At 34.6% G+C, this 24948-nt stretch overlaps 2 protein-coding genes and 1 long non-coding RNA gene across 3 annotated transcripts; 1 reads left to right on the top strand and 2 right to left on the bottom strand.

Moving 5' to 3' along the window:
• Positions 1–1860: 1860 nt before the first annotated feature.
• Positions 1861–4437, bottom strand: LOC133034116 (uncharacterized). The gene has a single exon (XM_061109135.1). It carries the CDS (start codon positions 4435–4437, stop codon positions 1861–1863), a length of 2577 nt encoding a protein of 858 aa, XP_060965118.1.
• Positions 4438–12283: 7846 nt separating this feature from the next.
• LOC133033918 (uncharacterized) lies at positions 12284–13398 on the bottom strand. The gene is made up of 3 exons (XR_009685937.1): positions 13240–13398; positions 13041–13142; positions 12284–12933 (listed from the first exon to the last, which is right to left on the bottom strand). It is a non-coding gene; the product is annotated as an uncharacterized LOC133033918 (long non-coding RNA).
• A 6048-nt stretch (positions 13399–19446) lies between these two features.
• Positions 19447–22808, top strand: LOC133034117 (uncharacterized). The gene is made up of 3 exons (XM_061109136.1): positions 19447–19476; positions 21856–22227; positions 22335–22808. Exons 1-3 carry the CDS (start codon positions 19447–19449, stop codon positions 22419–22421), a joined length of 489 nt encoding a protein of 162 aa, XP_060965119.1. The 3' UTR covers positions 22422–22808.
• Positions 22809–24948: the final 2140 nt, after the last annotated feature.

Raw genomic sequence — 24948 nt, forward strand, 5'->3', positions numbered from 1 at the left:
GTTCATATTACAATTTCCAATTCTCTCTAAAGGAATCAAATACAACCTTAACAGCAATTAGTAATGAATTACCAACAACAATCAAGAACACTGATTGTTAATGCACAATCCCTTGTGCTGCAACTGAGCTCTTCTTCAACATGTCTTCAACCTGAAATCCCTTCAGATCTGATGATGAAGATGACACTTAACTCCCTTCAGTTTGAACTCAGCAATTCCAGATTCAGATCATTTCGCCATTGATGAACATCCTCAAGCTCCAAGATCTGACCTGCCATGAAACATACAGAAGAAACAAGACGAAAGAAACGTAATCCCAAATCTCCGATCAAAAGTTAGTCAATAAAATACCCAGAAATCGTATTTATACCCAGCTAAACCAAGAAACCCAAAATAGACAGCTGTTACCATCTGAACAATTAAAACCTAAAATATCTTTGCTGACGTGGACTAACACTAACAGTACGAACCCTAGACAAAACACTACGAGTCCCAGACGCAACTGGAATGCTACTGGACATAATTTGTCACTACAGAAAATAATAGTTCTAACAATCTCCCCCCTGACAAATTATGGTCAATGACAACAATACCAGTGCGAAACAAAGCAACCATCAAAATATAACATAGTCTAAACAAACAGAAAAGCAAACACTTTAAACAACCAAACAACAAATGCACCACTACTACTTTACACACAAAGGATAAGTATTTCTCCCCCTTCATTGAGTATAATCCATGTCAAATTGTCCCCCTAAGAAAATAAGAAGTTTATCAACGAGCTCCCCCTGAATTGCGACAGAAAATGCAACATAGACTCCTCATTGCAAAGAAATTCCAAAGTATCTATTACAACATTAAAGAAGAAAGACAAACCATCTCACAACATGACCTAAAACATATGGATATTAGATATAAAAAAAATGAGAGATTGACTAAGCAAAACAATCAGATCACCACAATATTACGAATGATGCTACAAATGAGATTTATTTTTATTTCAATCAAAAACATGCCAAATGATATATCTCAAGAATTAACATGTTCAACTTGTAAAGAGGAAACACAATGAGTGGCCTAATCAATTAACAAGTGAGCAATGATCATTTGAGCAAAGAACAAATTCATTCAACTTCACAATGAGCCATACTTAATAAAAAGATGAGACAACTTCTACCAATCCACATATTCACACACACTTGAGAAAGACAATAAACAAGGAATTTTTTTTACAGGATTTTGAACCAAGATTTTTCTCAGTGTGTGCAAGTGACCTCATGTGAGAACATTGGCTCACTCTCTCAAAATTTTAATTAAGCTACCCATTTTTTTTTTATCTTTAGACACTCCGGCTCTTTCTTTTGCAACCAGCTACGGCTTTCACTCTCCCTCAGAGATGTAGCCGTCCTCTTTTAATCAGAAATACTAATATAGAAGGAGCATGCTACTTATTAGTAAATGGACTAAAGAAAGCTCTTCCCATTGCATCTAAAAGAGGTAGCCTTTTTAGCTGGGAAAAATAAAGGTTCAAAAGATCCTGAAAAATTCACCTATTTAGAGCTTCCTCGATAGAACTGGAGAACCTGTAGATGGGACATGAAGTGCCTCATAGAAAAAAAATGATAGCAATCAAGGCTTAGCTGAACAAACAGAGAAAGATAATGATCATCTACCACAACGAATTAATCAGATAGAACACATAAAAAAAAAAAAACTTCCCAAGTTGCACACATTAATATGAGAATTCAAAGCTTTATTAAACAAAAATCCAAGAGAGCATCAAGAATAATATGTGATTATCCAATGTATTTTTACTCAACCAATTCTAAAAAATGATATCCGTTATCTATATATTTTGAGTCAACGTGCATTTTGAGAAATGTTTGTGGAACTTTCATTATCACACATGAAGACACATAAACAAGCAATGAGGAACACTAGACAACATATCATGTGTGTATCATATTTCTTTTGAAGCAATGGAGTACGATGTACAACATGATCAAAACCAGAATACACTAGGACAAAAACATCATCATTTCTTTGTTTAAACCCAAGATTCAACAGTATAAGGTTTAGAAGACCATACCATAGCACTAATAATAGTGAATGAGCTCTTGAAAGACGAGGTGATGATTTAACACTCTTATTTCTTTTGGTCAAAACTTTTGGAATAGCAGTAAAGTCTCCAATATCTGATTTATCCAATGATGCACTATTACATAGGACAACATTGTCCAACAAATAACTACCATCACTAGATCTCTTCCCTGTTAAGACTGAGCACCCATCAAATGAAACTAAACAATGAGTTTTAGAAAAACTTACAGTGTAATTTGCATCACAAAGTTGACCGATGCTTATCAGATTTGCCTTGAGTCCTTTCACATACAGTACTTCAGTAAGAGGTGCAGCTCTACTCATCACCAAGTCTCCTTTTCCAATAATATGGCCCTTATTTCCATCACCAAAAGTGACAACTCCCTCCTTTGCTTCTTTGTAATTGACTAACAATTTCTTGTTGCCCGTCATGTGTCGAGAGCAACCACTATCCAAGTACCACTGTCCTTCCAGAAATGCAGACAGTGAAACTTGAGCTACCAACCCAACATTCGATTCACGATCAGCCCTCAATCTCCACTCACATTGAGATCCTTCCTTTTGAGTTTTATTGGGTTTTTGAAAACTCATAGGTCGATTGATGATAGCTTTCAAGTAGTTCTGCAGCTTATAGCATCTGGGTCGAATATGACCCCTCCTGTTACAGAAGTGACACACTGGGATGAATCTCTCCATCTGAGATATATTCTCCGGGGCAATTCTTCTTCCTTCTAACTTCACCTTGGTAGGTCCAGATGGAACATGGAATTTTCCAGTGGGGTCTGAGGACTGAGGTATCGAGGGAAATGATGATTGCTTGTCATCCTTTTTGTTAAGGTTGATGACTGGTGTAATGGACTCTTCTACCCCCAAGTTATCTCCTTGCTTATACAACATCTTGTATTCGATAGAGGTTCGATCACCATAAGGTTTTTGAAGTTGAAGAGTTTGATTGATGGCAGTCGTTCCTGGAGGGATAAACTCTAAAGCCTGTTTAGCTTTTATGAGTTCAGCTGAAAGCTTGTAGATCTCATTGTCCTTCTCATCAAGAAGTTTGTTGAGATTCTTAACAGTGTCCTCCAGCTTGACTTTTTCAGACTCTATCTGCTCCTTGGCACTATTCAGACCTCTAATCTGCTTGGTCATATATTCCCATTGAGCAAACATCTCTTCATATGCATTTTGTCTTCCATTACTGTCGACTTCAGACACAGTGGAGACTCCATCATCCTCAGATTCAACAGACTGATGACTTTGAGCCATGAAAGCCACTACCTGTTTATCCTCATTAGAACTTTTGCTTGCAATAGAGTCTTTTTCTTCGTCACTATCGCTCCAGGTGGCAATAAGGGCTTTCTTCTTTTTGAGAGTGTTAGCACACTCGGCCTGAATGTGTCCGAACCCATCACATTCTCTACACTGAATGCCCATGCTTTTATTGTCACTGGGTTGCTGACCAGGCCATAAGTTCCCAAGAGGATTTCTTTTGGAAGCATTTTTCTTACCTTCAGAACACAGTTTCTTGTACTTCTTTTTCAAGAATTTTGCATAGTTCTTGGTCAGCGAATCTACAGCTTCATCTGAGAAACCAGCAGACAAATCTGGGATAGACTTATTTTCTTCTTTGTGAATGAACGCAATATTGTTGTCCCCTTTTTCTTTGTTCACATCCATCTTCTTTTTTTCTTTCTTCCACCTTGTTAATGACATTTCATAATTCTGCAAGGATCCAATCAGTTCATCAAGATCCAGTTCCTCCACGTTTCTCATTTCTTCAATGGAGGTTACTTTAGACATAAATCTCCTAGGTAGAACTCCAATGACTTTACGAACCAGCTTTGCATTAGAATAAGTCTTTCCCAAAGCATAAGATTCATTTGATATGTCACACAATTTAGCATGGAACTCAGCCACCGTTTCTTCTTCCTCCATTGATAAATCTTCAAACGCTTTTGCCAAAGCACGAAGACGGGATTTCTTTACAGCATCCGTTCCTTCATTTTTAATTCGTAGTTTTTCCCAAGCCTCTTTGGCCATCTCACAATTTGCAATGACCTTCAATTGATTTGTGGACACTGCATTGAACAAAGCATGCATGGCCTTCGAATTAAAATTGGCCCTCTCCATCTCATCTGGAGTCCACAAGCTCGTAGGTTTTGGTTTGGTGACACCGTTATCCATCATCGTTGGGCATGTCCAACCATCTTCTATGGCCATCCAAACTCTTTCATTCACCGCCCTCAAGAATGCTCGCATTTTGGTTTTCCAGTATGGGTAATTAGCACCTTCCAGCATTGGGGGTCGTGATGTGGACCCTCCTTCTCTGAACATCTCCATTCCTGTACTAACAAGGAAAAACAAAACAAAGATAGAGAGCAGTATACTCCCAGAGTCGTGTCTGGAGAGGGGGTTAGTTTCAACTGGGTGTTGCAGAAAGAAAAAATGCAGAAAAATCAAGAATTGCAGCAACAATAAATTTCAGAATAACAAATCTTGCAAGAACCCTAAGGATCAATATTTCTAACAGAAATAGCTGGCTCTGATACAAATTGTAAGCCCAAGTTCTTGTCTAACCTATCTTTTTCATATTTAGATTGATTTTATCTTGATTTAAGCTTGAATATAAAAAGAACAAAATCAAAGATTCAACACCAGAATTTTACAAGCTTCATCTGCACTGAGAACACATCTCAGCCGACTAGTGCTTAGGTTCCCCGAACCAGGGTAAATTCATCCACTAATTCTCAAAGGTTCATATTACAATTTCCAATTCTCTCTAAAGGAATCAAATACAACCTTAACAGCAATTAGTAATGAATTACCAACAACAATCAAGAACACTGATTGTTAATGCACAATCCCTTGTGCTGCAACTGAGCTCTTCTTCAACATGTCTTCAACCTGAAATCCCTTCAGATCTGATGATGAAGATGACACTGAACTCCCTTCAGTTTGAACTCAGCAATTCCAGATTCAGATCATTCCGCCATTGATGAACATCCTCAAGCTCCAAGATCTGACCTGCCATGAAACATACAGAAGAAACAAGACGAAAGAAACGTAATCCCAAATCTCCAATCAAAAGTTAGTCAACAAAATACCCAGAAATCGTATTTATACCCAGCTAAACCAAGAAACCCGAAATAGACAGCTGTTACCATCTGAACAATTAAAACCTAAAATATCTTTGCTGACGTGGACTAACACTAACAGTACGAACCCTAGACAAAACACTACGAGTCCGAGACGCAACTGGAATGCTACTGGACATAATTTGTCACTACAGAAAATAATAGTTCTAACAATAATATTATTTAATAATTGTTTATAGTTATTAAATAGTTAGAATTGGCATTTAAATGGTTGAATTAGGAAATTGGCATTTTTGAGAAAATCAGATACAAAAGGTGTTAAAATTGCAAAATTGCAAAAAGCAAGGCCCATTCCACTAAGCCATGGCCGGCCACCTTTGTAGGCTTTTTAAGTTGATATTTTCATTATTTTAATGCCAAATAATTCAAACCTAACCCTAGTGGAATGCTATAAATAGATAGTGAAGGCTTCAGGAAAATTACACTTCACTTTTTCTAAATCAGAAAAAACTGAGCCTCCTCTCTCTCTTCTCTAGCCGCCACTCCCTCTCTCTCTTCTTCCTTCATATTTCGAACCTACCTTAGTGATTAGAGTAGTGCCCACACACAGCAAGCAATACCTCAATCATAGTGAGGAAGATCGTGAAGAAAGATCATCAGCAAAGGAGATTCAGCATCAAGGATTAGAGAAAGAGATCCAGGTTCAGATCTTGATAATACTCTACTACAGAAAGGATACAAGGGTTAGAGATCTGAACGAAAGGAGTCATTTAATTCCACTGCACCCAATGTAAGGTTTCTTAAACTTTATATGTGTTTAATTTATCGTTTTAGAAAGTTCTTATTTAGGATGTTAATAAACATACTTGTGAGTAGATCTAAGATCCTGGTAAAATAATTTCCAATAAAGGCTTGTTTAGATGCCTCCGGTTGCCTCCTCGGTTTCCTGGCACGTGCCTTGGGCACGTGATGGTGTATTTAATGACCATCATTACTGCAGTTATTCCCTTTCGCAGGCATCAATTCGTTTCTTGTCCATTTATTGATACGGCGCATTAATGGCTGTCAGAAGGGCACTCAAGCGTTTCTACCGTCTTGATGACGATTCAATCCAACCATTGGATCTATAGAATGCGAATCGATCGCTTTCCCAGTCGTTCGATGGTAGCTGATCACAGCTGTTTCACATATACTTTGGCCTATAAAAGCCAACCTTCTCACTTCATTTGATTACTTTCAGCATTACACCAAATTTTCCAAGTTTTCTGGAGAGAAAAGAAACCCTCAAACACCATAAATTTCTTACTCATTTTCCTTCGTCACTGCCAATCGTCTTTTTGCCAGCGATCAACACCAACACCCAGTTCCCGAACCTTATGTAAGTTCTTCGCATCTTGTACTCTAGTTTATCTGTTGTTTACATAGCATGCTTTACTGTTCATCTATTTTTTCTGGGTTGAATGTTGAATTTCTGGGAATTTCTATTTGAGTTTCTGTGCAACGCGTTAGATTCCTCCTTTTCTTTTGTGTTTGAGTTACTTCTTTTCATTGTATTATTTTTTTTCGAGGACCCATCTTTTTCTCACGTAATGACACTCAAGGGTTTAGAGTAAACTTCGTCTTCTCGATTTTTACCCCTTTTTCCTTTTCTTTGCTTATTCGTAATGTCACCATCTGTGGGATTCTTGCACCCGATTCTTGTCAAGGGAAACCTTCTAAGGCTTTCTTTTTGACAAGGGTCTGGAGGGGGCCTCTTTCCAGCGGTTAGGGGACCCCCATTCCCTTTTTTGACTTAGGGTTTGGTTTGGGGCCTGACTGCTGGATTTTTTCTATCTTTTTCAGAACTAAGATGTCTGCATCTGGCTCTAAATCTTCAAAGAAAGAAGCGAAACGCTTGGCCACCCTGGAGGAAGTTATGAAGGGTCCGGTGGCCCAGGAGGGGCATAAGTCTCGTGCCAACGAGTGGGAAGCAGCTGAGCTTCGCTCCACCCTGATCTGCCCTCACCAGTTGGAACACATTGTGGTGGCGGTGGGCATCAAGCCCACAACCTCCGAAACCTTCCACCGGCCACCCCGGGACGAGGAGACGCCCAACCATAACTACGGGGGCTTCGGAGACTGGAGCCAGACGCACTTGATGGCCGGGGCCATGCTTCCCCTTCAAGATTACTTTATTAATTTTCTTGTATTTGTCGGCCTTGCACCATACCAACTTATACCCCAAGCTTATCGCCTGCTTTCAGGCTTATTTATTTTTTACTCTGCCCAGAACTGGGGCTCTCCCAGTCCGGCAGAGATTTTATATTTTTATGAACTCGTTTCCATCCCTAAAAAGGGAGATAAGTTTAAGGACAGCTTTTACGGTCTCCGGGCCCATCCTTTGAATCAGGGCCCGATCCCTTTTAATCATCAGAAGCACGTGAAGGAATGCCGTCACCGCTTCTTCTTCTCCTCCAGGTTCCAGGCCGTGGATCATCCGGAGCTTCTCACAGAGTGGGTTAGGATCCCCCCTTATATGCGAACCAAACCTACTCAACTTTTCCTTCAACGGGCCAAGACCTTCGCCACGTATGACAAGAAGGCCCTTGACGTCGGGGAGTTGGTCACGACGGAGCATTGTCGGAAGGCCAAGCTGATCCTGGCGCATCAGTCGGTGGATGACTCCAACCTTTCCAAAGTCGTCTGCCTGAATGTGAGGGCTCCGGCTGCAGAGAAGGTATTCCGGGACGATATCATCACCACGGCGGAGGACAAGTACCAGAAGTACCTCTTAAAGAGGGAACAGGAGTGGGCTGACACTAAGGCCCAGCGGCCGTCGGAAGGGCCCTTCGTATTGGGACTCCACTGGAGCGAAGGACCCCCAGACCAAAGCCCGTGGTCCCAGTACCGAATACGGGGGCTCCCGATGCCAGCACTTCGGGTTCTGGTAAGTCCCCTTTAATGATACATTATGTCCCTTTCGTCCGTGAGTATGCTAGCCTTAGGCCTATAGGGTTCGATGAATGTCTCCATAAGTTTAGGATGCCTTCCACTCGGTGGGGGAATCATGCCAAGGAGTATTATTTCTCCCACTTAGGCGATTATTTAGGTCGGTCTCGGATGGGTTCTGGACCTCCGGTGCCTATTCCCTTGGACCCTTCAACCTATTTATCTTCTAGCTGGTTCCGTCCCTCGGAGAGCTATCTCGGGGATGATGCAGCCAGTGTTATGATTCGGGACTTTGCTAGGGCCGAATTAGAGAGTCAGGGTAGGACTAGCTTGATTGTTTTTTGCTAAGTGTATGATGCTTTCATGGATGTTCTAACACTTGGCCTATTTTCTTGTTGCAGCAGCTGGACCCATGGACGAAATCTTGGCCACTCTTGCTGGAGCCCATAGTCCTGATGCTTCCCCTCCTCCTACTTCTTCTCAGTTGGTCACTCCCGAGAGGGCTTCCTCCAGCGCCCCTTCGGGCACTATTGTCTTGGTGGACGAGGAGGAGGTACCTCTTGAGGAAGCTGAAGAAGGTGAAGAAGAGCAAGAGGTCACCCTCGTGCGCAAGCGCAAGGGCAAGATGGTGGAGGAGGAGCCTTCTAAGCGCCCCCAGAGGGTGGACAATCCGGCCCCGAGTCATGACTCTGGGATTCCCTCTGAGGCGGAGGAATACACAGTGCCTCATGGCATTGTATTGACTCTGATCCCAGGCGACGAGGAGAGGTAGAACCTTCGGGTAGCCAAATAAAACTACGCCTTTGACGAGTACACCCGGGGACATGCTGAGGTGGAGGCCTTGAAGAGGGTCTTACGAGAGGAGCAGCAAAACACTCTCAACGTGGAGGACTTCCGGAATCTGTGGGACCTGAACATGGACCCGCTGATGGAATGGTTCAACCGTTTCCTTGGGCCCACCTTGGCCCATTTTGCCTCGGAGATGACCAGCGAGTACGTCTCCCATCTGACTCAATTCCCGCCCAAACGGTACGCTGCTTGTGCCTCCTTGAACTCCGTGTACCAGGTTCAAGACATCAGCAACGCCATGGCAGCGGTAAGTACTTGTGGTTTATTTCTTTCCTCGATATTTTGTCTGAGGCATTTGATCTCACTCTTATCTCCTTTTTTAGATTACTGCGGAGACCAGCCGCCTCTCCAAGACCATCGTCAATCATGGCTTCGTCATGTCCGAATTCGGGGGCATAGACGAGGCCGTGAGGATCCTACAGGACTTGTCTGCTGAAAGGCGGGCGATCCAGGAGGAGGCCGAGCGAAGGGAGGCCCTTGCTAGGTGAAGCTCCAGGAGGAGGCCAAACAGAGGGAAGCCCAGGCAGAGGTGAGGCTCCGAGAGGAGGTCCAACGGAGGGAGGCTGAGCTGGAGGCGAGGCATCGGGAGGCGCTGAAGGCGGAAGGTGAGGTCGTCGCCAGGGCCAGGCGTGAGCTTCGGGAGGCTAAGGAGGCCATGGACGAAATGGCTGCCAAGGTGAGGTCCTTAGAGGAGTTGCACCAGGCGGACTTCCAGTCCAAGGCTAACTTGGCCGTGGAGATGAAGGAGCTAAAGGACTTCAGAGACCAGGCCTTGAAGAAGGCTAAAAGAGATGAGCTCTTGTCCTCTGTCTCCTGCAAGCGCTGCGTCAAGCGTTTCGACGACGGCGTCTACATGGCCTGGTCGACAAATGGCCAAAGTATCAAGCTTGACTTCTATCCCAAACCTGAGGAGGTTATTGCTAAATTTCGGGAGAAGAAGAAGAAACTTGATGCCATGCTTGAGGCGCGTCTGGGGCCTCGCCTTCCTCCTCGTATTGACTAGGCCGATTGAGTCCAGCCCATTTTACCAAGCTTATATCTCTTTTTTTTTCTTTTCTTTTTTACAGCTATTTTTCTTTTATCCAAGACAATCTTAAATATGTAGCTGTTTTATTAAGGGGAGACAATTGCTTATGGCCTGTCCCCGGGACCTTTGTAATATAATTTTTTTTGACCTGCCCTTAGGGCCAGGATTTTTTGACCTGCCCTTTGTAATTTTAATTTTCTATTTAATTAAATACACTAGAAAAATACTTCAAGCAAAAATATCATCTATCTAGATTTTCCTTTGACTAATTAATTCAATTTCTAATAATATACTTTAATTCAATTTATTTTAAATTAATCAATAAACGAAAAAATCATTGATTTAAGTTGATCCAAGAATTAATTAAAATAAATAATTAATTTACAACTTAATCTATTTTTCAAGATAAATTCAAAATCATCTTGCATTATGAAATGCAATTTCAAAAATTGATTAATAAAATAAAGAAAAATATATTTTACTTCATTTATTTTAATTAATCATTAAATGAAAAAATCATTTATTTAAGTTGGTTCAAAATTAAAATAAATAATTTACAACTTTAATCTATTTTTCAAATAAAATTCGAAATTCCAGCATTTAAGAAATGCAATTTCGAAATTTGATTAATAAAATAAAGAAAAAATATATTTTGAAAATTATTTAAATTTAGTTGAAAAAATAAATTTCAACTAAAAATAATTTTCTATTTAATTAAGTGTCATGAAAAAGAAATATTTAAGTATCATGATGAAAATCAACTTAGATATTTAATTTTCAAATTAATTAAATGTATTAAATTCAATAAATAAATAATTAAGTGTAGAGAAGACTTAATTATTAATCTCTAGTTTAATACTAGGAAAAAATATACTTAAAATAAATTGTACAAAAATTAATTATTTAAATAATTAATTTCACAATGTATAATATTTTCCTATTTAATATTAGAAATAATAAGTAGTCTAGAAATAACTATCTAGAAAATATCTTATTTGACTAAGTATCTTTTCCACAAAATTTGAAAAAATATCTAATTTAAGTTGTATTAAGGAAAAATCTAGAACTTAAATATTTTCAAATTTAAATTTAATTAAATATCAAAAATTAAGTTGTAACCACTTAATTTAAAAATATTTCATTTTAAGTTAATATTCGAAAAGATATTAATTTAAAAAATATCTAAAGAATCTTAATAACCAATGCCTAAAATTTCTCAACTTAATTTTGAAATTTTAAATCCAAAAGATATTCAGATTTAAGTTGGTTAGTTGTAGATAACTAAATATCAACTTAAATAGGAATATTTAATGAAAAATTTAAATTAAGCTTCAGAAAGAATCTAGATGGTTAAAATTCTATATGAAATTTAATACAAGAAAATACATATAGTTTAGCTTAGAATAAAAAATTCTTTAAACTATAATTTTCTTAAATTAATTTCAAAATAAATGAAATTAATTATGTTGCTAATCAATTTTATTAGGTTAAACTAGTTAACCTAGTACAGTTATTCAAATCAGGCAAATGGGCCTTCACAATTGGGGTGGTTCATGTGAGGGGGTGCTGGGTTCAGTATGTCGTACCCACTACTATGGCTCCCAACTCTCACACAAGGCCCAAAAGAGAGGAATTTAACCTTAAAATGGACAACTGTTATTAATTGAATAGGCCCAAAAACTAAATGGGCCTAAATAAAATCTATCAAAAACTATGACATTTTATTTAGCAACAACAACCTATATGCATCTATAATGAAATTAAACACATAGGCTCACACAGGCACACTTTGGATGGGTCCTATCATGTTGCTAGGTCATACACAGATGAAAGAAGATTGTAAATATACCTGTTACAAATTATTTACTTGACCAAGCACTACAAGAAACCAACTTTTTAGCAACGAAAGTTTAGCTACCAAATGTAGTTGGTAGCAGTTAATTAATATTAGTTACTAAATTTTCGTAGCAAAATAATTTTGTAGCAAGTTCTAATAAAAAAATACTATATGAGTTTCCTACCAAATATTTTAGTAGCAAATTTATATTTTTAGCTACAATTATCTTTGGTAGCTAACATTTTGAGCACTAAATAAAAATTTGCTACTAAATTTTAGTAGCAAAATGAGTTTTAATCAAAATGACACTAAATATGCTTGTTACTAAAAATTTTGGTGGCATATGAATACTTTTAGCTACTAGTATTTTTTGTAGCTAAAATTTTATATTGGCGTAAAATATAAAGTTGATGCATTTTGTGTATATTAGAATTTATTGCAATTATAAATTTATTGCTACTAAATTATATCATATTTTTACACTAGCAAATAAATATTTCTAGTTAAAGTGTTTTATGTATTACTAATTAATAAATGTAGAATATAATATAATATATATGTAAGAATAGTAAACATAAAAACATAATTAAATCTGTACTTGTGCTCCAAATTAAAAAAATTAATCTATATTTTCTTAAAAAACAATATGTATATAAATTATATTTTGTTGTAATATTAAAGAAAGGTAAAAAGAAATAATTAAATTTATAATAAATGAATAAGATAAACTAAATTTAAAAAATTATAAACGCCACAAAAAATTGAAAGAAAAATAATGTAATAAACAACTACATAAGTCATATAGGATATATATAATTTTGTTGAAACAAAGATACTAGATGGACCCTCTAATAAGCTTCAGTAAAAATTTCAAAGAAACCAACATAGATAAAAGCATCTTAGGGAAAAAAAAAAACACTTACTACCTTAAAACAAATTAATAAACTGAAAGGTTTGCATAACACAATAACAATGTTTCTTTTATTGTGATCACTCAATTAAAGCACTCCATCTTCTGTAATTTCTTCTAAAAATTGGTCAGCCCATTCCAAACGAATTTCATCAATTTCTTGTTTTGTATAAGTTTTTTTCCCATTCCACTGCAATGAGTAAGGTAAGTATTAGTTCATATAGTAGTATTTATAATAAAATAGAAAAATATTTTATCATAGTGTATATACCCCAAATATATATATATATAACTTACTTGAGTGGTTAGCCAATTGATAGGTCTAGAATTCATGCAAAATTCACGCATGTATCTCATTACATAATATCCACACTCAAAATCCGATATTTGTTGAGGACACTGCACATATTTATGAAATAAAAACACATAAATATTTTAAAATTTATAGAATAATTACTATATTGTTATATTAATGTAATTTTATTTTACAACTTACTTTTATAGATTTCCATGTAATGCCAGACTTTTTTGGCTGCCTATTACTGGAAGCATTGTAGTAATCAAAAGTCCTAATAAACAAAAGAAATATTAAAATAATTTAAAAAATAAAAATTAAATTAGACTAAACCATAATATTATTTAACTTACATTGCCATTAGAGATAAAATTTTATTAGGCGGGGGTAATCCAATTGAGTCAAGCCAATAACATGTTTCACGCAATACATCAATAATTGCTAGCATCCAATGGTCTCTGTTGACCACCAAAGTAAGATATTATATGTAAGTCAAATATATTGATAACATAAATAGTTAACTAAATAATTCTTACCCAGTATTAACAGAAAGCAACCAAAATTGTCCCGCTTCTGTTCCTTCCATGCGATCTGCCATTGTCATTGCATTTTGTGCTTGACATGAATCCAAAGCTAAAATTGGATGAAAGAAACGAAAATATTGTGCTCGATTTGCCTTCACCAACTTTTCATGTAAGATCCTAAATATTACAATTAGATTAATAAGGAAAAAATATTATTTAGTGCATTAAGTGTAATTTAAAGATAAATTTTTTACCTAATGTAAAATACTATGCAAGCAGCTCCAATCCGTTTCATAGTGCCTAGATGAATTACATCGATAGGTGAAATATGTAAATATTCATCATTATCCAAAATTTCTGGGTCCATGACCATGGAAAAAGTGTGTGAAGCTTTTATAAATCGAACAGCTAGTAATGCAGCTTTTACACCCTTTGGAGTGTCCTTAGGAATCTCAAATTTAATTGGAGAATCTCGCACTTCTTCTAAATTTGAGGACGATTTAGTGGGTTTTTGTGAAGATGAGGGTTGATCTTTTTCTTTACTTGGCTCCAGTTGCGTGAAAAAACTATTTTGTTTATCCTGAATCAAAAAAAAAAATTGTTATAATTTATTTAAAATACATGAAAAAAAAATATGTGAGAGTAAATTTATGTTCTAATAAAACCATTGATGGAATTCTGATTGGTGACTCTGATGATCGTTCCTCTAATAATCTGCCTTGTTGTGATTCATAGAATATTTTCATATTCTCTTGAACGATTCTTGCAACATTATTATCTTGGTCCTTCCTTAGATCTTCAATGATTTTCTCTAATTTGTCCAAACGTTCTTCTTCAATCTCTTTATGTTTGGATGATAATTCCACTGAGATCTTTTTCCGGGTGTAGGACCTAAACCTCGTAACCAACCGTATTTTCCTTCACCTAACACCTGCCTATATATAGCAGCCTCATCAACTACTAGTAGCAAGCCATCTTCAAATTGAATAAGTTTATCTCGTCGCAACTCAACCATTTCATTCTACAATAACAATAAAATAATGAATTATTACTTTTACAAAAACGATTAAATAAAATTACTTTAAAGTTAACATACATATTTTTCCTTGGCTATTTCGTTGATCCATCCATTCTCAATCGTATAATGAGTTTTTCGAAACATTTCGATCTCTCCACACTTCATAGTTTGTTGTTGTACTTCATCACCTATGCTTTGTTTTGATTTCTGTAATACATTTAAATAATAAATAAAATTAAATATAATAATATTTTAATGCTATTATACGAAAAAAATACTACCTCTTCATGTAAGTATTGAATAAAGGATTTTATTCCACCAGAATACATAAAAGAAACTTTTGCTCTATTTTTAGAACCTGCAGCTAACTTTTTCTACATAACATATTTCATGTCAGTATTAAGAATTTAAAAGTATTAAATGTGTACAAATTGAAGAAATATTATGATACCTTCCATTCTTCATTAGAAAAACAGTTTTTACACATCCATTCCCAGTCTTCGTCTGTTAGCACCAACTTTTTAGGTCGATTTTCTAATGGATTTTTACCTTCCTCGATAAGAGATTTGTATTTACTGTGGCATTTGTTACGGTAGCCCCTATATCTCTCTTGACAATAGTGATTGCAAATAGTTTCGAGGTATGGATCTTTTTTAAAATCTATGTCAAAGATGTCCTAAAAAAAAGATAATTATTACATGAATTATAAAATTATAGCTTTATGTACATAAAAATTGTACTATAAATATGTATACCATGATGCAAGCATATACAACTTTCTTATCTTCTGGAAGAATTTTGGCCCAACTACTATACTGAAGTGGAGCATGATGACGTACTTTTACACCAACGGTGTTTCCAAATATAGTTGCATTTGGCCCATAAACTCTAAGTTCACCTTTCCTATAAGAAATTATTTTCTTACTTGTATCATTTTTTGATGAACGTCTAACTCCATCCCCACGAGTAGGGCCACGGGTGTTCTTCTTTGATTCTGTCCATAATTACAATATAATTTGTGATATAACTATATTTATGTATATATTATCTTAATTAAGTCATGCATGTATGAACGGTTGTACCTAACAATTCTTGAATTTCATCATCGGATGGTGTTGTTGAATCTTCATTTGGAGAACAAGGCACGGGAGGTGGAGATTTTGTAGATGTTGAATCATTATTATGTGTCTTCTTTGGACCAAATGACCTTGTACGACTTAATGGTAGATCACGTGACTTCTTATTTGACATGACTGTAAAGTGAAAAATACCAAATTAATTAGTATTGCATGTAACAAATTTTTATATTGAAAAATTAAAAAAACAAAAAATTGACGCACTTTATACCTAATTAGTTTTATCACTCAATATTATATCTTCGAATCATCAAGTTACGGTTCTTCTTGTATCATCATTGTGATTTATTGGAATATCACTAAATACTCCATCATCACATTCTATATCTTCGATATCATCCCGAATAAGATTGATATTACTTATTGTTGAATCAAAATTTAAATCAATATTATTCAAAAATTCTTCTTGATATGCTTCGTAACCGATGATAGTGGGATCTTCATCATCATCTTCACCATGATCCGGCTTTGGTGGTATATCCCAAATGTGGCGATGATTCACTTTCTCGCACTACTTTCCAATCTTTATTTTTTTTAATATCATCTAAATAAAAGACTGAACATACTTGATTAGCAAGAACAAATGGTTCATCTTCAAACCATTTTGAGCTAATGTTTATACTAGTAAAATGATACTCAGTATACATTTTATTCCCATTGGTATTGTACCAAGAACATTTGAACAATACAACTGTATTCCAATAGAGGTAGTGTACTTCCCAAATTTCATCAATGACGCCGTAAAAATTACACATTTTTCCTTCATGATTCCTTCAACCAAAACACCATGATTTTGAGTTGTACGTTTTTCATCTCGACTTTTTGTATGATATCGAACTCCATTAACCATACAACCATCATATGAACAAACCAACAAATCGAGTTGCACCGCAATTGCATACAAATCTTCTACTGCTTGACCAGAAGTTGTTTCGTTCATTTTTTTTATCTGTGAATATTTCAAATTTCATATTGTCATTTTATGATGCAAACACAAATTTATGTTATAAGATATTTTAATTTATATTTTATACTTACTTTATTTTCAAACCATCTTGAAAATTCATTTTTTTGTACTTGGTCAATGCTCGGAAAATCCTTGAGATTGTAAGAATAATCTATGTTCTCTGTTTTCATAACAAGTACTATGAAATATTAATTTTATGCTAAAACATAAATATTATAATATTTGGGAAGGAAAAACAAATTAACTTACGTTAAGTATGTGTCTAACTCAAGACAATTATTCAAAATGTACCATTGAACTTGGTTTCGTTCCTCTTGAGTTAGTGTGAAAGATGATTGTTTGCCAAATGGTCTTGTAGGCATGTTGAATATAGACAAGGTAGATTCTTTTCTGACGCCAAGGTTTTCAGAATTACGATCAGGGCGATTAAATCGTGTCTCTATTCCACGAAGATACATGGAACAAAAATTTAATGCCTCGGTAATAATGTATCCTTGAGCAATACAACCTTCAGGTCGAGCTTTGTTCTTTACATATTTCTTTAAATGACCTAATTCCCTGAAATTTATTATGTTTTCAATGTATAATTTTAAAATATTGTACTCAACAATTATCGAATAATACAAATTTAACTAAAATACACTTTATGATACCTTTCGATTGAATACATCCATCGCATTTGTACTGGACCTCCCAACTTAGCTTCTAATGGCAAATGCACCGCAAGATGAATCATCACATCGAAGAAAGCAGGAGGAAAAATACTTTCCAATTTACATAAGGTAAGTACAATGCCCTCTTCCAATTCATCTAAGTCTTTCACATTTAATGTCCTCGCACATAGTTTTCTAAAGAACAATGATAACTCAAAGCAATTGCATCCATCACCTTTTTATTCAAATATGGCCTTAAACCAATAGGTAACAACCTTTGCAGTAAGATATGACAATCATGGCTTTTCAACCCAAATAATTTTCCATCTTTCATGTTAACATTTCGAGAAATATTTCCTGCATATCCATCAGGAAATTTTACAGATTTTATGAACATACAAAATTCTTGTCGTTCCTTTGCCGATAGTGTATAACATGCTACTGGTTTCAACCATTTATTCCACTTTCTTTTTCATGTGTAGCTGCTTAGAATATTTAAGTCTTGTAAATCAAGTCTTGCCTTTTCAGTATCCTTAGACTTCCCATCGATACTAAATATTGTACCGACCACACTCTCACATATATTTTTTTCAATATGCATCACATCCAAATTATGTCTTAGTTTTAACTTAGGCCAGTATTCTAACTCCCACAAAATACTTTTTCGCCTCCAGTTTGTTTTGTTTTCATAAGATGCATCCTTCATTTGTTGCTTATCTTCCTTAATGATCTTATCATTTTTCCCTGGCCTACATTTCCATAAACCTTTTACTTTGTCCAAGATTTCATCTCCTGTTAAAATTCTTGGAGCCGAACGTCTTTCAATTGTGCCATCGTACTCTTTATCCTTGCGCCATTGGTGGTTCAGACTCAAATATCGACGATGACCCATGAAACATGTTTTTCCTCTTACTCGAAATGAAGATGTGTCTTCCTCACAAACAGGACAAGCCTTATACCCTTGAGTGCTATACCGGACACGGTACCATATCTTTGGAAAATCATTAATCGTCCATAATACTGCAGCACGCATTGTAAAATATTCTTGGTCAACAATATCAAAAGTACGCACCCCATTTTCCCATAATTCCTTGAGCTCATCAATTAGAGGTCGTAAAAAGACATCTATGTCTTTGCCTGGAGCACTGGGTCCTGGAATTAGTAATGCCATCATTACGAATTCTCGTTTCATACATTTCCATGGAGGCATGTTATATGGCATTAGCAACACTGGCCACATACTATGTGCGTTTGATAAATCACCGAATGGATTGAATCCATCTGTTGCAAATCCCAACCTAACATTTCTAGTTTCTTTTGCAAAATTAGGATATTGTCGATCGAAATCCTTCCAGACTTCTGCATCAGCTGGGTGTCTAAGTTCACCATCAGTATCAACACGTTCTTCCTTATGCCACCTCATATCAGTTGATGTATGGCGAGACATAAAAAGTCGTTGTAGACGTGGAGTTATGGGAAAATATTGCATCTTTTTGTATGGGATCTTCTTGCCTTTAGTTCCTTGAAATTTGTATCGTTCATGATCACATACAGGACATCTTTCAGCATTTTCATTCTCTTTCCAAAATAAAGCACAATTGTCCTTACATACATGAATGGTTTCATATCTTAAACCAAGATCACGCAACATCTTCTTAGCCTCGTAATATGACCGTGGAATCTTATTGTCTTTGGGAAATGCTTTCCAAAGTAAGTCCAACAACAGATCAAATGATTTGTTACTCCAATCACACATCACTTTAATGTGCATTAGATTAACAATAAATGTTAAGCTCGAGAATACTGTGCATCCGGGGTACAACTCCTTTTCAAATTTCAGCTTCAGCAAATAAGTTAGGTAATGAATTCCTTGCATTGTTGTCGCCATTTGAATCTCCAAGGTTCACAAACTCACTATTTCTATGAGATTGATTAGCCAAATCCTCTAATGCTGGTATCATATCGTCATCATCTTCATCATCACTATCATATAATGTGTTGTCTTCCTCAACGATTGATTCTGCATTCTCTTCATCCTCGTGGATTTCGTGATATCTTCCCCGTGGAACTCCCATAAAACATATTTTGTATAAAATCCTCTTACAAATATATGGCGCTCAATCGTCTCCAAGTCATAATAGTATAAGTTCATACATGAAACACATGGACATCGAATCTTATTTTCATCATTCAAGTGAAAGGATGATAATTTGAGAAAATTTTTAAGTCCATTGAAAAACTCCTCCGATAATCTATCCTTTTGGAAAATCCAGTTCTTATCTATCATTTTTTATTGTATCTTCCGATAAACACAATGAATTATACTACAAGAAAAAATATTTAATATTAATAATTTTGATAAATACTATATTGTATTTGAAAAAATATATGAAATAATATAATAATAAATAATATGATTTTTTTGTTTGGGTTGCTCTGGTAGTTTATATGTGAATTTTTGTTACGATTTAGGTTGTTCAATTACTATGAGGGTTTCTATGTGAAATTATGTGAAGATACAAAAAAAATTATTTTCAAGTGTAAAAGTAAAAAAATCCTATCAAATATTCTTTAGTTATTAATAATTATAGGTGCCGTTTGGTAACACTTTTTTAATCACTTTTCTGTTTTTAAAATTAGAAAAGTCAAAATATTTTTCAAAAACATATTCTATAAAACTGTTTTTACTTTTCAATATTTTTAATTGAAAATTAAAATTTTAAAAACAAAAAAGTCACTTTTACTATTTTTTTAAACAATTTTTTTAATCAATGTTTTAAACTCCGACTCAGACCCAAACTCGGCCCTAGCCCTGGTACCGAACCTAGCACCCGATCCAGACCCGGACCCAGACCCGACTTAAATAAAATCAAAAAACAAAATAAAAATAAATTTTACAGAACACACTTTTGTTTTCAGCTTTTAAAATTAAAAAACAAAAGTGGTTATAGAAAACATTTTTGTTTTTCAGAAACAAAATTTTAAAAACAAAAATTCTACCTCATTTTTGTAATTTAAAAATTAAAAAACATAATTGTTACCAAACGGCACCATAGTGTATAAATTTTTGGGGTTTTTTCAATAATATACTTAACATTGATTTTATTTGCAAAAATACCTTTAACAAATTTATTTGCACAAATACCGATGTGCCACATCAGCATAAATGCCAAAATTTAAAATTATTACCGAAAATTAAAAAAACTTAAAAATTCTCGCTTCCAGAAATTTCAGTGTTTTGCAAGTAAAAAAAATAGTAATCTTTTGGTTGCTTTTGATGTAAATAATATATCAATTAGTTACTTTTCATTAAAAAAAAATATATTTCAAAATAATTTTTCTCATACACATTTAGTTGCTTATTTTATGGATTACTACAATAAATATTATAATAGTTTATATTTAAGAGTTTGCTAGAATCTAAATAAATTTACTTTAAATAAGTAACAACAACACATCCTATCTAACAGAGAAGATATCATGTTTAAAAATTTAGTTTCTTATAAATTATTTTAGAAATTAGTTGATATTTAAAAATTCGATTTTCTAGTAAAGAAACTAAAAGGTTACTTTTGATTTTAATTATTTTTTCCGACATCAGTAATAAAATATATACTTCCCATATGTTAAAACGATCTCCTTGAAAAGTAGATCGTGGTGATATAATTTTTGAGCTCAAATAATTATCGGTGTAACCAAAAAAATTGTTTAAACTTTTCTTAAAAAAGACAAAAAAAAAAGAGTTATTTTTTAATATTAAAGAAAATTATGAATATATTATGTATATATATATTTTTTAAGCCTACTAATTCCTCTCACGTAGCTACTATGAAAGTGGCCAATAAAATGATATGGAATGCTTACCGGAGAGAGAAAACAATTTAGAAAAAGAAAAAGTTTAAGAGAAATAAAATGATATGAAATAAAACTTATCCTAATTTGAATGTATACCGCTTAGCAATTTAAGAGAATTAATATTGGGTATATCCTTAAATTAAATAAGTCATCATATATCTATAAATAAAATATAATTAACGTCTCCTGCTGTAATTAATCCTAAATTTTATTGGCACAACTAAAGTGACGATCTAATATTTCTTATTTATTGTTGAAGTGTATAAATAAATTCATATTTATATTTATAATTGATAATTTATGGTTTATATATAGTTTCAACTCAAAAATAAGTGCTACACAACTAAGTATAAAGAATATAATACTAATTTTTGTTTCAGATATATATACTTAATTGTTACTATTTTTGAAAATTAAAAATTATGATACTCTAATTTTTTTAGTAATTAATTACATTTGTCATTTAAAAATAAAACATATTATATTTTTTAAAAATAATGTCACTCAATTTATTTTTTGTTAAAAAAATATTTTTTAAAATAGATTACATTTAATTAGTTTTGGTAGGCTAATAATAATAATAATAATAATAATAATAATAATAATAATAATAATAATAATAATAATAATAATAATAACAATAAAAAAGAGTATATACAGCTAGCTGCAAATATACGCAATATCAAAGAGCAGCTGTATCAACCCTAAACTGCTCTTTCCCTTTGTTCGACTTTGCCGAAGAACGGCAGCTCTCAGTATCAACCCTAAAATCGATCTCAGTCTCTCCCTCTCGTTCTGCTCTGTTCGATCCCTCTCGTTCTGCTCTGTTCGACTTCGGCGAAGAACGGCACCTCAGGCAGTACGTTCTGCTCTGTTCGACTTCGGCGAAGAACGGCAGCACGAAATATGGAGAGTTCAAGAGATTTGGCGGTGGGGACAGTGGCTGTGGGTGCATCGTGTTGCTAAGTCTGTCTCTCGTCAACGTGAGATTGAGAGGCGGAGAATGAGGGATCAGTTGGAAGATCGGCTACAAAGAGTAATAATTTGTTCTACTGTCAATCTATATCTGCATTTTATTTGTTGATACTGTGTTGCTTGTGTTATATGCATATTTTCTAAAAGTTCTCTTTCTATGATTATCAGGCAATTAGGAGACAAAGAGCCGAGTATTTAAGGCAGAGAGGAAGGCTTCTTTTTGAAGACGAGACCTTCCTTGCATTACTCTCTTAGAAACATCAACAAAAGAATCATAGTCATAATCCCAAAACCCTTTTGATGATTCTCTCTCTGTTTTCTTCTCCTTAGCCGCGAATTTACCCATTTTCCTAGCGAACAGACTCATGAAACCCTTCTCAAACAACCCATCCTTGTATTTTGTTTTCTCACCGAACGGAGCCGGCTTCCCCGACGGCTCGGCTATCCCACACCGCGCCACTCCCAAGCCGTAATGGGTTTTGGTTTTGGGAAGCTGAGGGGAATGAAAGTGAAGGGGTTGGAAGCTTAGAACAACCACCATACTGGAAAATGGGTATGGTGAATAGTGAACAATGAATGAATCTTCAGAGGAAAGAGCTTAATTCTTCAATTATTTCTTCCTCCTTGTAAAGTATAGATCCGTCATCTCTTGGGATTTGTGTGTTTTGCAATGTTACATGTTTAACATACAGGGGACTGTCATCTTTATAGATAAGCATTTGGGAAAACGAAAATTTCATATAAAGGATGTACTAGTGTAAAATGCCATGACATTTCATCTTTATAGAAATATTCACAGGTTCATAAAGTTTATTTCTTCATTGAGAATGAATGTTACCATTTGTAATATGGTTTTGGAGCTCATCTACAGTTCTAAACTTTTCTTTAGCCTATTTGGTTATTTCCCCAATGGCTTAATTGTTGCTTTTCATTCTTCCCTCGTTGTCTACCTGTTGCTGCTCTTGGTTTGCTCTTTGTTTTCATTTAAACATTTGGCATGGTTGCAAATATGACCCTTCCTTTTGTTTCTTAACGGACTCTTTGGTAGAGTTTATGACATTCTTTTATGTTGTTGATGCTTTTGTTAATAGTAGCAATCCAGTTTCAAAAATCTCAATCATGTTATTCAAGTTGAAACATTTGCATGTTTTATATTATTTGTTTCTACTTGCACGATTGTTTTTCCATTATGTTGCCTCATTAGAGTGAACATGTGACAGTAAAATTTCCATCCTATGTGCTTCCAATTATGATTTGTACCTCTCCTGTTTGTTTCACCCTACAGATATTTTACTAATTATTTTGGAATGATACTTCTCAGGTATCAATTATGGAAGCCATATCTTAGAGCTGTTATGGAGCGTGACATGAAAGCTGTTAGTGAAGGTGCAAAAAGCAAAGATGAAGTTTTAGAAACTTGTTTGCATCAGATGAAATCCTGCTTTTTAGATGTAAGTACATTGTTGGTATCTCTGTGGCTGTATGTTTCTCTTTAGTTCCTCTTGCGTTCTGCTCTGACTTTGATTTCCTGGATGTGGTTCATAGCTTTGTGAAGTTGCTTTTTTTGCATTGATGAAATTAAGAGACCTAACCCACGTTGATGTTTGTTATTACTGTAGTCTTTAATCAGGCAAACTAACTCTTTTTTATGTTGACAGTCTCTAAATTTTTAGTAGTTCTATCATCTCTATGATTTAAAGGATCATTACAATTAATTCAGGACCACACGGACGTATTGGGTTTATGGAGTTCTAAAAGTTTTATTTTTTTATTTTTGAAGGATTTGGGTATGGTGTCAGCTATATGATCAATATGCTTATTATTCAATGTGGAAACCTACTACAGTAGTTTCTTATGTTTTCTGGGCAGTCGGTAGCTTAGGAGACAAGGTTTTAAGGTTACATTGTCGAGTTTTTTGTTTTCTTAACTGGTATGTATATGTAACTCTTGTGTCTGATGACTTGCTTTGTTACCACGTTACTTATGACATATTCTCCTTCCTTTCTTTTCACTCCTACTCTTGAAATATTTGAGTGAAAATTTATTTTTTGTTTCTTATATGCAAATATGGGGGCATTACAATCTGTGAACTCATCGTTTATTTTTAGTGATTGAGAGTTCGCCTTAAAGAGAAGCTCCTCCAGTTCATCAGCATACAAATATGACACGTGGCTGAACTACATAAGTTCTTTTTTGGTCTTCCATGGAATGTTTATGACCATACATTTTTTTCCCTTTTTCTTTTACTCTAACATGATCTTTTGATCTTTCTCTTTAATTATATAAACTATATAACCTTGTTGATCTGTGGCTCTGACTTCTTTTTTCTTTTTTTCATCCAGATTGTATTGGATTCAAACGACTCATTATTTGGAGGGTTTAATAGGCTTAATCACGAAGTTGAATACTTCTCCTCTGTAAGAATATTATATTTCCATCATCTTTTTGAGTTTTATTGAGATATATTTTTAGTATCTTGATTGATGAAAAATTTCCAAGGTTCATGATGATTGTTAATTGTTTATTGAGGCATGTTTTATTTAAATATATGATTCAGATTTTAATATGATTCAGATTTTAATATTTATTTTTATCTCTGTTCATGTTATTTCTAATTTAGAAGATTGTAAATTCATTAGCCCAACAAAGAACAACTATACAGATTCGAAAACGAAGATAATTAATCCATGTCAATTCTATATTTCCTAGTTGATTTCAATGCATATTGTTTTAGTGAAATAGTATAGAAATTTATTCAAACCTGTTTGTGTGTACCCACTCC

The sequence above is a fragment of the Cannabis sativa genome, chromosome 2 (assembly GCF_029168945.1).
Source record: "Cannabis sativa cultivar Pink pepper isolate KNU-18-1 chromosome 2, ASM2916894v1, whole genome shotgun sequence".
Lineage (NCBI taxonomy): Eukaryota > Viridiplantae > Streptophyta > Magnoliopsida > Rosales > Cannabaceae > Cannabis > Cannabis sativa.

What these genes read in the sequence shown, in the direction of transcription:
- LOC133034117 (XM_061109136.1), top strand. Translation starts at nt 19,447, where the DNA reads ATGGCGCTCAATCGTCTCCAAGTCATAATA. An exon ending in ATCGTCTCCAAGTCATAATA is followed by an intron (nt 19,477 to 21,855) that starts GTATAAGTTCAT and finishes ATATACAGCTAG; the next exon opens with CTGCAAATATACGCAATATC. An exon ending in TGGAAGATCGGCTACAAAGA is followed by an intron (nt 22,228 to 22,334) that starts GTAATAATTTGT and finishes TATGATTATCAG; the next exon opens with GCAATTAGGAGACAAAGAGC.
- LOC133034116 (XM_061109135.1), bottom strand. Translation starts at nt 4,437, where the DNA reads ATGGAGATGTTCAGAGAAGGAGGGTCCACATCACGACCCCCAATGCTG.